We start from the raw sequence: 15,875 nt of genomic DNA, 5'->3' as shown, positions 1-15,875 counted from the left end.
TTAGGCAACTCGACCAGCAGAAAGGGAGCTGGGGAGAGATAGGAATCCATCCCGAGGAACTTTAACGCCTGAGCTCACGAGAAAGTAGGCACCCTTCTCGTCAGCCTTTCGTGCCTGCTTAGCACCCGGAGCCATGAGCAGGGAAGGAGGACGGATCATGATGAACGTCCCGGCTTCCCGTGTCCCCCTTTGTAATTTAATTTTATGGTTTCAGGAGCTGTGTCGCAGGTTGTGGGAGCCTGCAGAGATGGGCCACCAGTGGTTTGGTTTAATCCCCTTTTTAATATCTTTGTTGCAACGTTCTTTCCAATTCAGCTCCCAAGTCACATTAAAAAAAAATACCTCTTCCTTGGGGTAAGCCTTCCCTTATTAAACAGATTCAAATGAAAAGTTTTAAAGATAATTTGAACAATAAGAATCACTCGGTAGCTCCCAGCCGAAGCTCCTTTATTGCTGTATTTATTCCCGGTATTTCCTGCCTCGTTCCCCAGCTCAGTGAGTCCTTCATTGCTCACATCCAATTCTCCCAGGCCTTGGCCCTGCTCAACATTGGCTCCCCTCAGGGAGACTCAAAGAAGGGGTGTGGCATGGAGGGGCGTGTCTCATCTCCGCTTGCCAATGACTGGTAGTCCCAGGACTGCTGTCTGGAAGCCAGAGGGAGAGTCACACATCCAGGGTGTCTCTAAGGACAACATACAGGAAAACCAGAAGGAGAGCTGAGCAAGGAGAACCCACTCAAAAGTGTTCATACTTGCGACCGATTCCACACACCAATGCTCAGGAACCCACAATACAAACAAGTGCTCTTTCTCAGACAGATCTGGCTTACCCTAGGGGTCAAAGTCAAGAGATCCCAAGCTGAATGTTGAGAAGGAAGAGAAAAGCATGTCAGGCAGGAAGGAGACCTCTCTTTACCGAGCCCTCTGTGAACTGCTGAGACGTTTAAGGAAATGGATTCCACTGTGTGTGAAGACCTTTGCTGAGAAATGTGATAAACAGGCTCAAGTTGTGGGAGCAGAGTGATTTGACAGTGTTGCTACCTTTGACCCCGGGATGCTTTCACCATCCTGCCCCCACCTGGCAGCTGAAGAAATGAGGTCTCAAGGATTTTACACCTTGGTCAGCACTGGTGGTGAGGGGCACAGGCTATGTATGACCCTGCCCTGTGGTACTCCAGAGCATCCCATGGCACCAGGTCTGGCTCTCCTGCTCACCTTGCTGCCTCCCGGCCAGAACCGCTAACATTTGCATAGCGCTCCTTACAATTTACCAAGCGCTTCCACATGCATCCTTTTACTTAATCCTGCTGAGGCTGGGAGAAGAGAGGAGGGCTGGGGGGCAGGGAGGCCAAAGCTTTTCCATGGCCCTCCCTACACCCTCTACTCCCAACCAGAAAAGTAATAGCAGGCAGATCAGCAAGGCCCCAGGTATCTTTGGGACATTGGGGCTGTGGAGATTCCTGAACCCCACTTCTGAACTGAGAGGTGGTCTCTAGGTGACCAGAGAGGTGGACTCAACCTTCATTTGTAAGCAAGAAGACTAGGGTGTGTGTGTGTGTGTGTAGTGTGTAGTTATGGTGTATATGTGTATATGTGGCATTAGGATGTATGTGTACATGGCTGTGGGGTGTGTATGTGCACAGTACATGACTATAGTGTGTGATGCATGTGTATGTTCTGTGGTGTATGTGTATGGTTTTCACTATGGTGTATATGACCACATGTGTGTGTGTCTGTGTGTGTGTGTGTGTGTGTTGTGTGTTTGAGTGTGTGTGTAACTGACGTGTGGGCAGCCATGGCTGTAGGAAGTATGAGGAGAGGAGAATCAGTAGCTGGGTGAGTACTAGACCTGAGCAGAGGGAAGATAGAGGATGACAGGAAGCTTTGATGAGGTAGCTGCCCTCCTTTCCTTCCACACTGGTCCCAGGCCACCCTGAGTGGTGTGATATATATGTCATTTGAATAGTATGTTGGTTTTGAATTTACATAGTATAAAGACCAGAAACACCAGCATTCTCAACCCTAGCCAGGATGGTTCTCCCTTGGGGAAAATTCAGGCTGGGTGAAAGAGCCTCTGTCTCCCCAGAGAAGATTCTCCTTGTCTGGAGCCCTTGGATACAGTAGTCTAGGTTGGCACCCGTGGTCTTTTAAAACTTGCAGTACATTGCTCCAAGCTCCTCTAGATTTTAAGGTTTTCATTAAGAAATCAGATGTTATTCTGATGGGTTTTCCTTTATATGTGACTTGTGTGGGTGTGTGTGTGTGGGGGGGGTATTTTCCCCTGCATCTTTCAGTACCCATACTTTGTTGTAAATATTTAGTGTTTTAACTGTGATATGGTATGAGGAGTTTTTTTGTTTTTTGGGTCTTGTCTGTTTGGTGTTGTGTGTTCCTTCTATCTATGTAGAAATGTTTTTCTCTATGGAGCTATTGAAGTTCTGGTCTGAGTCACTGACCAACATCACTCTTCTTCATCATCTATGCCTATCTAGAAGATTTTGGTCTTTTCAGGGTGTCCCATAGTCCCTGCATAATTTTTTCCAGTTCTTCATCTTTGTCTTCCTCTTCCTCCTCCTTTTCCCCCTTTTTCCTCCTCCTCCTCTTCTCCTCCTCCTCCTCTTCTTCTCCTCCTTCCTCTTCTTCTTCCTTTTCCTCCTCCTTTTCTTTCTCCTCCTTCTCCTCCTCCGCATCCTCTTCCTCCTCCTTCTCCTTCTTCACTTGTGTGGCTTAATTCTCCAACTTTAACCTCAAGCCCGATATTCTATCTTCTACTTGACTTGCTCTATTCTACTTGTAAGGAGTGAAGGAGTGGGGTTCCCTGGGTAGTTTGAATGAGCCAGAGACACGGAGGTAGACCCTAGAGTCTTGGCTTGAGTAGGTGGTTAAACAATGATCACATTTAAAGAGGCAGGAAAGAAGTGAGGTGGATTTTTTTTCCAAGAAAATAATCATTTGTCCAGAGTCAATTGAACTCCACCGTCATATTTAATTGTCATCTGATTCACCTTCAATTTGGACTTAGAGAATGGTGACAAGCCACTTACTGACTTATATTAGAGGATTATATCTCAGTTCATCTACCACATCACTAAAATTCCTCAGCCTCAGAACGGGGGCTTTGGGTTTTCTGTCAACTCCATTGATCTGACTAATTCATTCTTTTTTTTTCTTTATTTCTTCATCAAATGTTCTTCATGGCTATCTGCAGGTCAAACCCTGAGTATTTTAAATTGCACTGTTGAGTTTTTTCAATTCCATCTTCATTTCAGCTTGAGTTTTCTTCACTATTTCTCTACTGGATTCATTTCTCCCATCTTGAATCCTCTTTGACATTTCTCTCTGCCATATGTTTGTGTTTTCTTGGATCTCACTCAGGCGTTTACTGCTTGCTATTTTCATTAAGCTCATTGAGCTGGTTTGTTGCATCTTCTTTAAACTCCTTGGATTCTTTGATGAAGTCTATAGATTGCTCTTTTAAGGCTTGTGTCCTTCTCATTGGAGAACACTTTTAAAGGACTAGTGGATGTCACGGGATACACAGTCTTGGCCTTTCATATTGTTTTTGTTTATGATGAGACCTGAGTGTGCAAATTTCTTTTTTATTTTATTGGTTGTGTGTCTGGGAGCCTGAGGCTAGACCTGAGGGTTGGAGACAGTACGAGCAAGGAAGATTCCCAGGGCACAACAGGTTGGGCTGTGTCACACATGAGCATCTCAGTCTGTAGGTTGGATGTGGTATGGAAGGCTGGGATGGTTCACAGGATATGTGACTAGGACCAAGCCTGGAGGTTGGGAACAGTCCACTCAGGACTCACCAGACTGAGACTGAACATATATGTGTAACACAAGATAGGTCTGGAGATTGGGGAAGGTGCCAGCAGACTACGGTCAGGGGAATTACATGGCTGAACCATACAGGATAGGTAGGTTTGGTAACTGGATCTCATTTAGCTTATCAAAGTCAGTCAACCACCCAAAGCTCAGTGATTTGCAACTACAAGCACATACCTAGTCCCCAATTCCCTGGCTAAGCAATGTAGTCTGAGCTCAGCTGGTTCTTCTGACAAGGACTGGGCTTGACTGAACTGAGCTGGTTCTATGACTGGTACATGTGCCTTCAACAGGGCCCAACTGACTGTGGGATGAGGTTCCCTGGAGGTTTCCTCCGTTGGATGTATCATCCACAGCAGGTTAGTCTGGGCTCCTCTGCAGCAAGGTGGGTTGGGGTTACCGGTCTCAAGAAAATCAACAGGTTAAGGCAAAACTCCAAGCACTTTTTAACTCTTTGCTTCTTACTGAATCCTGAAGAGAAGCAGCTATCAAAGGACTCAATAAAAGCATGGTGAGGTAGAGATGTCTCGCTGGATGACTGTACTACCCCACTGAGGCTGTGGTGGAGAGCGCTGAGAAAAGCATCACATAATAAATGCTAACACTTATTGTCAACTTTCATAAATGGGACCTGTGGCTTCCATATGAGGACACTTGGAAAAGACCTGGCCTCTGCTAAACAGTGGGCAGTTTTGTCTAGTTTCTACCTCCCTCTGGAAACTTACTACCACTTAACAATTCTACCATACTGTTCCTCACTGTATAGACACGGAACCTTAAGGTCAGAGGTCAGTCTGCAGATGGACCACAGTTCAAGCCTGAGTCTGTGTGTGACTCCAAAGCCTTCCACTTGCTTTTCTTTCTAGTCAGCCATGTGGCCAGGGCGCCCGGCCTGGGTGATGTTTGCCATTCGTCTAAGATGCCATGGCTAGAAGAAAATATTTGTCTCAGTGTCCTCCTTTGGCTCTTAGGACTTGCTGCTTGCATTTTTCTGTTGTTTGCCTCAGCCGAGTAGCAGTTTTCATCTTTGCTCTGTGTTATCATGTACACAGAGCTGCTGCCGGGGGAGCTAAGAACATGCTTGCTTAGTCATTATGCTGGGAAGGGGTGCCAGCCAGTCACTAGCCCTTAGTTTCACACAATTCTGTACATTGCAAATGCAGAAATGATGCAGGTCTTGAGGCACAGGCACACAATTGTCATTTTCATGGGTTGCCGAAGCAGAGGGACAAGCACAGATCTTGGGTCCCAGAACCTTGGCATGGGTTCGGACTTGATTCCTTTATCTTGAAGCTCAGGAGTTAGGTTGTCTTCCTGGAATGAGTCACTAGATAGAGTCTAGGAGAGTTTATGGTGTTTGTCAACCCAAAGGAAAGAGCAAACCCCACTGGAGGGGTGCCAGGACTAGCAAAGCTCAGGGGGAGGGCTTGGGGGCTTGTGAGATGGACAAAGTGCTCTCTGCAAGCATGAGGATCTCCCCTGTTCAAATGCCTGGAACTCAGATAAATGCTGGCAATGCACATCCCTAATCCCAGTGCTTGAGGAAGGGGCAGGGACAAGCAGATTCCACACGCCCATTGGCCGGTCAGCCTAGCCGAATTGATGAGCTCCAGGTTCAGGGAAAGACCCTGTCTCAAAAGATAAGGTGGAAAGTGATCAAGAAAACTATCTGACATAGACCTCTGGTATCGACGATGTGCACAGAGGTGCACATGCCTACATACCTGCAAGAACATCATGTACTGCCACCCACTTCCTGGATTCCAGGAAACTCGTGCGAGGCGGTGCCTAGGAAACCGCAGGTGACTGCAGTGTCACTGTGAGCTCTCTGAGGGTCTGTATGTCCCAGTGTGGTCATCCAACAACAGGCTCTACCCATGTGTAGCAGGACATTCTTCAGATCAGGCAAAGCAAGAGGGTCGACAGGGTGGGTTTCTGATCAGCCTAAGGGAATGTCAGACAGATTGTAACAAATCAAAGAAGCTGGTACAGTTTTTGGCCAGGAGAGGGGAAGGAAAGTGCACACCAGCGGGACAGAGACAAGAAAGTTCCTCCATTCATTTAGCCAACAAATCCTTTCTGAGCTGGAGCTTTGTGACAGGTGCTGTTTTAGGCTCCAGTGCCTCTGGGATGACCGAGATAGAGTCCCTGCCTCCATGCATATGTTGGGGAAGTGACATCTTTTACATAAAAATCCACTGTGGTAGAGGTAACATGAAGGAGAGAGACTGATGGAGACCCCCACAGAGCATACCTAGCAAGTGAAAGAGGGAACAGTTCTTTAAAAATCAGGTAGGAAAGGGAGCTCGGAGACTACAGCATCTGAATTGACACCTGAATGTCGCAGAGGAGCCGGGTAAGGGGCGATCCAGCAGGTACACAGAGCATCCATCCCACAGGAAATGCAATGAGCACTGGTGGCGGGGATGAGCTTGGCATTTCAAGTTATAGATAAAAGATCAGCTCGGTGGAAGGAGCTGGAGATGGGCCAATTTGTGTAGTGTCCCGGGGATCATCAAGGAGTTTGGATTTTATCCTATGAGTAATGAGAATCCACAAGATGGTTTTAAGCAAGGGGATTGCTTGATCTGAGTTCTGAGAATGTCCCTGCTCTGTGGCCATGCAGTTTTCTAAAACAAACAAGAACAAGCCAATCTTATTTTCCTGGGGATAAAGGGGGCTGAGGAGGGAGGGAAGACATGAGATTAAGGACCACTGGGTATGTGAGGAATCTTGATCGCAGCTGGGTGTTTGACAAAGGTTTTCCTGGAGGAATGGAGATGGGGTGGTATGGAGTTGCTTTATTTGCCCTATGAGCTGATACCGGGTTACTGTCAAGCAGCGAGTATGGTCTTCATTAATGTCCGAATGCCCCTGCCCTGGACTCTTCTCCAGTTAAACATTTCTAACTGATAATTGGTGGAGAACTCAGAGGGCAAGCTTACCAGATACGCAGCAGATGTGAAGCTATCAGGGATAGCTGGTGCATGGAAGACAGGCTCAAGGTCCGCCTCGATGACCCTCTGAGGGTTGGCATTATGGGATGAACGTGATAATATCTCTGACTGCATTTAGATTGGGGAGCAGGTAGGAGCTGGGACACTGCAATGGAGGGATGCTCCCAAAAGGAGACTGACTGAGTGAGCACAGGAAGTGCATCAGCTGTGTTCTCCCACCTCAGACTCCACCCTAGCATGGTGCTGAGGTGCTTGGTCTTTCAGGGTTCCTATCTGTGAAGTGGGAATGATACTGTCAGGTGTTCAGGGATATGGAAGGGTATCAAATGTGTGCACAAATGTTGATATGTGGCCTCCCTTCTGCCTTGTGGTAATGAGGTCTCCCGTGGTCTTGGTGGGAGGTATACCTGGAGAGCTCACAAGCCAGGCTGTGCACCTCTATTTTAGACACAGTGCTTGCCTCTAGCTTTCAAACAACTCCATTAACCTTGGCAGGGTATCCAGAGGGGAATGAGCTGAATGAGTCAGGTTTGAGTTGTTTCAGATGCCCGCAGCAGTCTGGTGGTGGCAGGCTGTGCAGAGGGATTGGGGTACATTTTACGGACATAACCACTAATAAGAACATGGGTTCTTTGGGTTTGCTATACACCAGGAGTGTGTTAAGTCTTTGCCTAACTTACCTACTTAACAATGTCTCCACAGTCTAAACTTGAGAAGAGCTTACTTACTTGACAGATGGGGAAAACAAGGCTTAGACAGGAACTGGGTGGGGCAGCACAGGAATTCCTATCTAGCATCCACTGGTCCTTTTCTATTGCCTGGCTCCCAAGCTATGAATGATGGGAGTGTCAGTTGCATGTCAAGTATGAGAGTGTCAGTTGCATGTCAAGTATGGGAGTGTCAGTTGCATGTCAAGGAGGGACCATGCCTGGGCGTTTTGAAACAAGGACCTTGAGGTTTTTTAAAAGATGTTTTTATGAAGGGCTTAGAGGATGGCTCAGTCATTCAAGTACTAGCCTGAAATATCAAGGACCTAAATCCAATTCCCAGAACCCACCCAAAAGTGGTAGATGTTGGTGGTCTGTATTTATAAGACCATCTCTAGGGAGGTTGAGACAGGGGGATTCCAGAGGCTTACTGGTCAACCAATCTAAATTGATTTGTGAACTCTAGGCCAGTGAGACTCTGAGCAATGTTCCTGAGAAAGATACCTGAAGTTGACCTCTGGCTTCAACATGTAAATAAGCACACAGAAATCTCCAACCCAGGCACGTGTGCGCACACACACACACTCGTGCGTACACGCACAAGCACACAGAGACACTGGGAGAAAAAAAGAAGCTGCTTTCCTGCCACTTGGCACCTTTGAAGATTCTGTGGTGACTCTTGTGCCTGTATGTGTAACCCAGAAACCAAACATAGATGCCAGTAGACTAACATGATGGCCCCAGGTGTATGCTTGCAGCTTTCCTTGTGAGTGATTGACAGCCAAGGAAGGATCTTGTCTGTTGTACTCTCTCCCTCCCTCAGCTCGATTCGTTTTAAAGGAAACCCCAGACATAATTGATCTATACATATTTAACGTGTAGCTCTGAGAGATAAAGGCTGCTTTTGTTGTTTAAGTGTGACCACAATGCCTTGCTCCAAGTGCTATAAGCATCCTTGGGTGAGGCTAATTCAGAAAAGCTATTGGCATGTAGCTGACTTTGCAAGGTGGTAGAGTGGGGTGGCGGTGGGGGGGGTGTGGGGGAGGAGTGAAGGTAGGCAAAACAAAAACTGGTCCTGCAAGTGACCAGTTCCTGGGACTTGAGACTCACTTGATCCCTTGAAGGGAGGAAAAGGATCTGAAACTTGGGGCATCCATCCTCCTTACTCTGATTGTTCCTGGGGCACAGTGGTGAGAGTAGGGCCTATTTATAGCCCTAAGTCTAGACATGGGAAGGAGGCAAAAGGAAGGGAATATTCAAGAGGGCCAGGGAGAGGGAAAGAAGAGTGTGAGGGAAAGAGAAATTGAGAGTGGGGAGCAGACCTACCTCTGTGAACTGTTAAGGGCAGGTTCTACTCCCCTCTGAGTGAACAATGTGCCTGCCTGGTTTTGTGCAGATCTGTGTGCACCAAGAAGTGTGCACATGTGAGTAAGCATCCTCAGAAGCAAGCAGCACTATCAGGAAAGTAGGGGCACCCCATGCACACTGTTTGGGGTATTTCTTGTGTCTTCTTTAGCTGCTAGTTGGTTGTGAAGCAGACCATGTCTTGGTTTAGTGGCAGTGAAGCTGCAGTTGCTGTGCCCCATGGCATTCCTTTCATTTTATCTTTTTCCTTTGTCTGCTTCTTCCCCATCTTCCCTCTTTGTGTGCCCTGAGTGCCAGCTGAGCAGGTTTCCAGATTGTTCCAGGCATAGTCGATTATATCCTTCCTTCCCAGGAACCCTTTGAGTATGCTTAGCTGATGCTTCTAAGCTCTGGGGATGCTGGTTCCCCTGGGAATGCAGTGGAGGGAGGGGTCCCTCACCAGGGTTGCTGTGGGTAGTTGAGATGGCAGGATCACCACCTTCTCCCTCACCTGAGGAAAACCAAAAACCAGGAGCTGGGAATTCATTGGCCCATTAAGGGCCATTGGATTGTTGGAGTCTAGATCCATGACGGAAACCAGGGACAGGGCCACAGGGAGAGCTTTGGGAACTGGTTCAGGATCTGGGAAAGTGGTACTGTCATCCACAACTAAAACAAAAGAAAGAAACAATTCAGATGCCATGCCGGCAAGGGTATATACAGGTATCCAGATGGTCACACTGTGGAATTCAGGATTCAGGGTCTGGTCAGACTGTGAGCTACGCAGACACAATAGTTGACAGGTATATGACCCTTGTGGTAGAGTGTCTGCACTGTCCGAACATCTCTCCATGATATTCCTGGGAATCACACGGGGATATCAGAATAGAGTATCTGAGATGCTGAACAACTTGCTCAGGCTCACACAGATGAAAACTAACAGAGCCAGATGAGAGCCTCGCTGGACACTTGAGTGTCCTGTAAGAGGGAGGCTGTGCTGTGTTCCCGGGGACTCCTTCATACTCCACATCTCATTCTGCGAAATGCTCGTGCACAGCCACCCCCTTTGCTGCTGGGCAAATTTCCCCAGTGAACTACCTCTCTGGTTTTTGTTCTGAGGAAGGAGAGGTAGATAGTCTCAGCACAATGGTGGCCTGGTGGGTGATGCTAAACCCTATTGGGGGTTGGCTTTGTGGCCACTTGGCCCATTTTCCTTCTGGAGAAATCAACAGGTTTTCTCACTGGGAAACTTATTTTCAACAGGTTACAAATCCATCTTGTTTCCCTGAGTGCTGCCCCCCCCCTGCTGTCAGAGTCACCCACTGGTGCTGGTGAGCACACTAATTCTCTGTCTCTGATCCTTTTGCAGAGCTTTGGAACTGAGTGGTGGCAAGGATGAGATCTCCCTGCTGGTGGAGCAAGAGTTCTTGAGCCTCACTAAAGAACATCTCATCTTGGTCCAAGAGGGCTCTGGGGAGCTGGCGACACCTATTGTTACTCCCCAGGGGACCCGGGAGCTGGCTCCCTGCTTTCTTGTGCCTCCTCTTGGGGCAGACAGCACCGAGTATGCAGGACCCTCCATAATAGCTGGTGACAAGCTTCGGGAGCAGAAGCTGTCCATGCCCATCATTGGCAGCAGGCAGGACTCTGATTCTGCCATGTCTACAGTCACCGGCATCCTTCGAGCGGCCAAGGTCAAGAGTGTCAAGGGGACTAAGGACAAAGGCCATAGCCTGGGTGCCTCTAATTCAGAGATCAGCAAGCTCCTGGCCCAGTTCCCACTGAAGTCGACTGAAATGTCCAAGGCCCCAGACAACAAGATGGTGCTGGAAGAGACCAAGGTCATTAAGGACTTCCTGCAGAATAGCATGTTCAACGGCTCCGGACACCGGGAGCCCATGGGGCTGGGCCCGTTCCTGCTGCTGCCACCCCCACCTCCTCCCACAGTCCCTGACAAGCTCCCTGAGTTCTCTCCTCCGAAGAGGCAGCTTCCGGTGTTTGCCAAGATCTGCTCCAAGACTGAGGCTGACCACACTCTTGAGGGCCACCACTGGATTGGTGAGTGGGGCTGAGAACAGGAAAGTGAGGGGGTTTTCAAGGAAGAGAGCCCCTCAGGAAACTGATCAAGGCCATGGTGCGTCTTTGTGCAAAGCAAAACAATGCAGCCTCTCTGGTTGTGTGTCTAAGTGGTATATGAATGTGTACATATTCAGGTGTGGATAGATACACACATGTATATGTCTGGAGATCAGAAGTAATGTCAGGTGACTTCCTCTGTGGCACTCCATCTTCATATATATATTTCTGTCTTCAGACACACCAGAAGAGGGCATCGGATCCCATTACAGATGGTTGTGAGCCTCCATGTAGTTTCTGGGAATTGAACTCAGGACCTCTGGAAGAGCAGCTAAGTGCTCTTAACCACTGAGCCATCTCTTCTGCCTCCTCCATCCTATCCTTGAGATAGGATCTTCTCCTCACTGAACATGTAGCCCACCAATTCAGCCAGAGTGGCAGGCTTGTGAACTCCCGGGATGCTGACTCTGCCTTCCCAGGACTAGGATTTCACATCCTACCTCACCCAGCTTTGTATATATATATGTGGGGAATCTAAACTCAGGTTCTCAGGCTGGAATGATAAGCATCTCACTAAGTGAGCCATCTTTCCATGCCCTGTAAGACACATAATTTCAGATTTTATTAGGTACCCAGAGCATACTGGAGGATTTATTTACCTTATCAGGAAAGACCCCAGCCTTGCATCTGGGCTGGGAGAGAAAACTGATTGGCAGCTGGGGGTCACTTACCTTTTTATGGAGGCACACATCCTGGTCATCAGGACTGGTTCACCTTTTCCAACTAGGCACAGATCAAACTGTTGGTCCTGGAATTTGTTCTCTGGAACTGTAGAGGCTTAGATAAGTATATTTTCAGCACTTGAATAGGAACTGTGGTCATCCCAGGAAACTCATCCCCCTCCCAATACTCCCTGCCCATCTCTGGGACTCTGCATTGTGTATGTCCAAACTGAATTGCAAAGCCATTTGCCTACAGTCGCCAATCACTAGGAGAATAGATTATACTCACGCCAACCAAGAGAAAGGTCACCCCCAGGCTGAAGTGTGATGCTTAACTGACAGTGCCTGTCTAGGGAGGGCTCACAGCACTGAGAAACGACAATAAGGTCACCTTCCCAAGCATTCTATATTCTGGAGCAGTGAAGGGACCCCAGGAAATCAGAGCTAAGGTGACAAGCCAGACTCAGCAAACTTGGAGAGGTCGTGAGGCTTTGGGAAGATAGCAGTGGGTGGAAGATGCTTGAGCCCTCCCCCAGAGGGAGGGAAACACTCAACCTCTCCTTCTAGAGGGGATCCTTCATGTTCCTTGATGAAAGGGCTACAGACCAGAAGTATCTTCTCCACTTCCCCTCCCCACACTCAGAGAGTGCCTTTGTGTACAAACCTATGGGCTAGGTATGCCAGAGAGGTCTTTGTACAGGGTGAGCACACTCATTAGAGAAAGCACAGGGGTGCAGAGCTGAGGGTGCTTCTGTGTGTGTGTTGGTAAAGTGTGTTTGTCATGAGTGTATCTGCATAGTTATGAGGCAGAGGAAAGATAGACAAGTGAGGGAGAGAGACAGAGACAGACTGACAGAGAAAGATGGACAGAGACTGACAGAGGAAGAGGGAAAGGGATAGAGCGTTCCCAGATGCCAGAGGAGCCTTGCAGATGTTGAAGAGACCGGCTGTAGCTGTATGAGTGGCTGCAGATATGCTGGTCTCTGGGGAAAATGACTATTATTAGTGGGTATATTATTTCAGCAGTCTAGCTGGGGGCTAAACTCAGCAACCAGAGGAACTGCTGGAAGAGACTCTGGGGACATGTTCTGCTAAAAATGTCATAGTCTCCTAAATTGGCCCTGGCTGGAGCAGTCTTCCCTTTTCTGGGAAAGTAGGGTCCAGGCCCATTTGGAGGCCCTGGAGGCTTCTGGGCCAGAATGTAGAGGGATTCATGATACAGGGGGATCACGCCCACTACCATCAGTAACACTGAAGTGCAAGTCCTTGGATCCAGCTGTTACCAGAGTTCCCAGGTGCCTCCAGTGTGTCCAGAGCAGCTCATAGCCATCCACCTGCATGCAGGTGGGCTTCTTAGTCCAGCTCTGTTGAGGTGTACAGCAACAGCCAGTCTGAGGAAGGAGTGAGTGGTAGAAGCCAAAGTCCACTTTCTGCTTATAATAGATAAATGTCTTAAGGGTAATTATGTAATACTTGTGAGTACATGTATATAATATAGCATATAATATAATTTATGCATGCACACATTTATAAAACTGTCCCTATGTCTTGGTTCCAGGCACCCCTCAAATACCCGTTTCAAAGATGCTCAAGAGCCATACGCACAGTAGCATATAACCTACTCTCTCCCTCCTACACACTGTAAATAATCTATAGATTAGCGCTGGTGCCTTATCCAACGTAAATGCTATGTAAATAGCGGTTACACTGTACTGGTTAGGAAATAAGAACAAGAAATTCTGTATGCCTTCAGTAAGGACACACATCTATCTTGAATGTCTTGCATCCATTGTTCCACACACAGAGACACCCCATTTTTGAAGAAAGAGTTGCAGCACTGAAGGGAAATGCGGGTGAGATCTCTGCTGATGTGTCAGGTGTCAGTGTCCTTCTGTGAGGGATGGATGCTCGGTGTATTCACAATAATACCTGAGTCTGGCAGCCATTGAGTCTTTCCATTGAGTGACTCCAGTCACCCAGTCACTTAGGATGAATCACCTCATTCCCTTGATGCTTCCTGCCATTTGTTTATAGTTGCCCAGGCCAGTGACATCTTCCTGGTAGCCCTGAATGAGAGTCTTGCTAAACCTTATTTCCTTCTGGGTTGAAGGGCCCTCTTACACAGGTGAGATCCCAGCCAGTATCTTCTTCCATTGTCTCTTTGTCACCTCACAGTGACCATCTGCCTTGTCCTGGAGCTATTTCTGGGCACTCCTTCTTCTTCCTTGTGTGAACTCCTGCAGGGCAGTCTGGCTCTGACTCATGGTTGCGTCTCTAGTACTTGGAGCACTGATGAGAGAGCTGAATGGCCTGTGAGAATCACAGCAGAGGTGACATTTATGATGAGAGACTCAGCATCATGGCTCAGACTCTGTGTTCTGTAGGGATGTGTGTCTCCTTAACTAAACCATGTGCAGCCTCACCCAAGCTACCCTAATATCCTCAGCTTAGGCACTATGGATAGAAGGAAGGAAGAAAGAGGGGGGGAAAAGCAGTGTAAGAAGGAAGAAAAGGTGGATGAGAAGGGAAGAATGAAAAACGAAATGACCAGGGATGGTGGCCCATTCCTTTAATCTCAGCTTTCAGGAGGCAGAGACAAGCATACCTCTGCGACCTTGAGGTCAGCCTGGTCTACACAGTGAGTTTGAGGCCAACCAGGGCTACACAGTGAGGCCCTGTCTAAGAGAAAAAGAAAAAGATATGGGTATATGGATAGATAGATGGATAGTAGATGGACAATTGAATGGATACTGGATGGATGGATGGATGGATGGGTGGATGGATGATGGATGGATGATGGATGGATGGATGGATGGATGGATGGATGGATGGATGGATGGATGGGTGGATGGACAAATATATAGGTAGATGAATGAATAGATGAATAAATAGGTAGGTGGCTGGCTGGATAAACCACTGAACAGATGGATGGACAGATGAGTGACTGGAAAGATGGGTGGGTAAGGATGAATGGATGGGCGGGTAGGAGGGTGAACGGATCAGTGGACAGATGGATGAGTAGACAGATGGTTGGAGAGATAGATGTATAAGACAGGAATATCAGAATGGGAAGCCATCAGAGGAGACTTCAGAACAAGCCTGGGGATGCACCTGACCGAGACATAGTCACTGTAGGAGGAGCAAAGGTGGGAGGAGTAAGGAGAGGGAGAGGAAAAGGAGGAGTGAGGCAAGGGGGAGAGAGAGCAGAGATGTAGGAGGATGAAGAGCCACACAGGTATGGAGAGCAGTCCTGGGTAACAACTTATATTTAGGTTAGCTAATTGGGAAACACTTCTAATTGTATGGGCATACTGTTATTGAACATTACCAAACATATAAAGCCTTTGATTAATTTTTAAGCATTAGAGTTTCATTTCCTATGGGCCAGTGTGGATGGTAGGATGGTCTGGGAGCAGACCAGCCTTGCGGAGACAGCGTGGAAGATTGGCAGAGCCATCTTCCACGCTGATGTCTCGTGAGTGGCAGGGCTGGTGTCTCTGGCCACCTGAGCAGACGGCCTGAGCTGAGCAGTGGCATTATGCTCCAGCCGCAGGCCTAGGCTACTCGGGAACATGGCGGCTGATTAAGAAAAGCCAGATTGGGTGCTGCCGTTTTAAATATCTCCTGCAACAGGTCCCTAGTGTGGCCTGGACCTCAGTGAAAGTTATGAACTCCAAGAAAGAAAATCCACAGGAAGTCCTTGCTTTCCAGAGGCTTTAACCCAGTTTCTCTCCCTCTACAGAACGAAGCCCTGGTACAAAAGAGCTGACCAAAAGTCGAGAGAGCCTCTTTCTCAACCAGTGGCCCCAGAATCGGAAGGACACCTGTGGTGAGGAGGGTCACAGTGACTCAGTGGGCACCATCTCTATGACTCTGCCAACCAAGAAGCCCGTGTGGCCAGCAGAGAAAAACCTGCTCTATGAGTTCTTTGGGGCCACCAAGAACCCCAGTGGGCAGCTGAGGCTTCGAACCAAAGTGGATATGGACGGGCTGGATCTGAAATGCAAGTGAACTTTACCTGGAAACCCTGATAGGTCCAAGTAGGGGTATCTCATCCTGTCTGTGGGCAAGTTACTGGTTTTCCCTTGGGTGTCAGGATTTTTAACTCCATGAAATGGAGGAAAGTACTTTCTCCCAGCATTCCCTAAGGGAATCCAACTGCTAGAGGAATGTAATTGGTTTTCAGAGTTCCCACAGGCACAAACAACTGATGTGGTATATGGCTCCAACCAGGGATGT

The 15,875-nt window shown here is 48.0% G+C and overlaps 1 protein-coding gene across 1 annotated transcript in view; it reads left to right on the top strand.

The window, feature by feature from the left end:
• Window positions 1-15,875, top strand: part of CUNH1orf94 (chromosome unknown C1orf94 homolog) — a 42,478-nt gene that overhangs the window by 8,421 nt on the left and 18,182 nt on the right. The window contains exons 2-3 of the mRNA XM_028759552.1: window positions 10,208-10,896; window positions 15,379-15,639. Coding sequence (XP_028615385.1) covers window positions 10,208-10,896; window positions 15,379-15,639 — 950 coding nt within the window. The remainder of the gene's footprint in view (window positions 1-10,207; window positions 10,897-15,378; window positions 15,640-15,875) is intronic.

Source organism: Grammomys surdaster, unplaced genomic scaffold (assembly GCF_004785775.1).
Source record: "Grammomys surdaster isolate TR1022 unplaced genomic scaffold, NIH_TR_1.0 126313, whole genome shotgun sequence".
Taxonomy (NCBI): domain Eukaryota; kingdom Metazoa; phylum Chordata; class Mammalia; order Rodentia; family Muridae; genus Grammomys; species Grammomys surdaster.
This window is presented reverse-complemented; position numbering and strand designations above follow the sequence as displayed.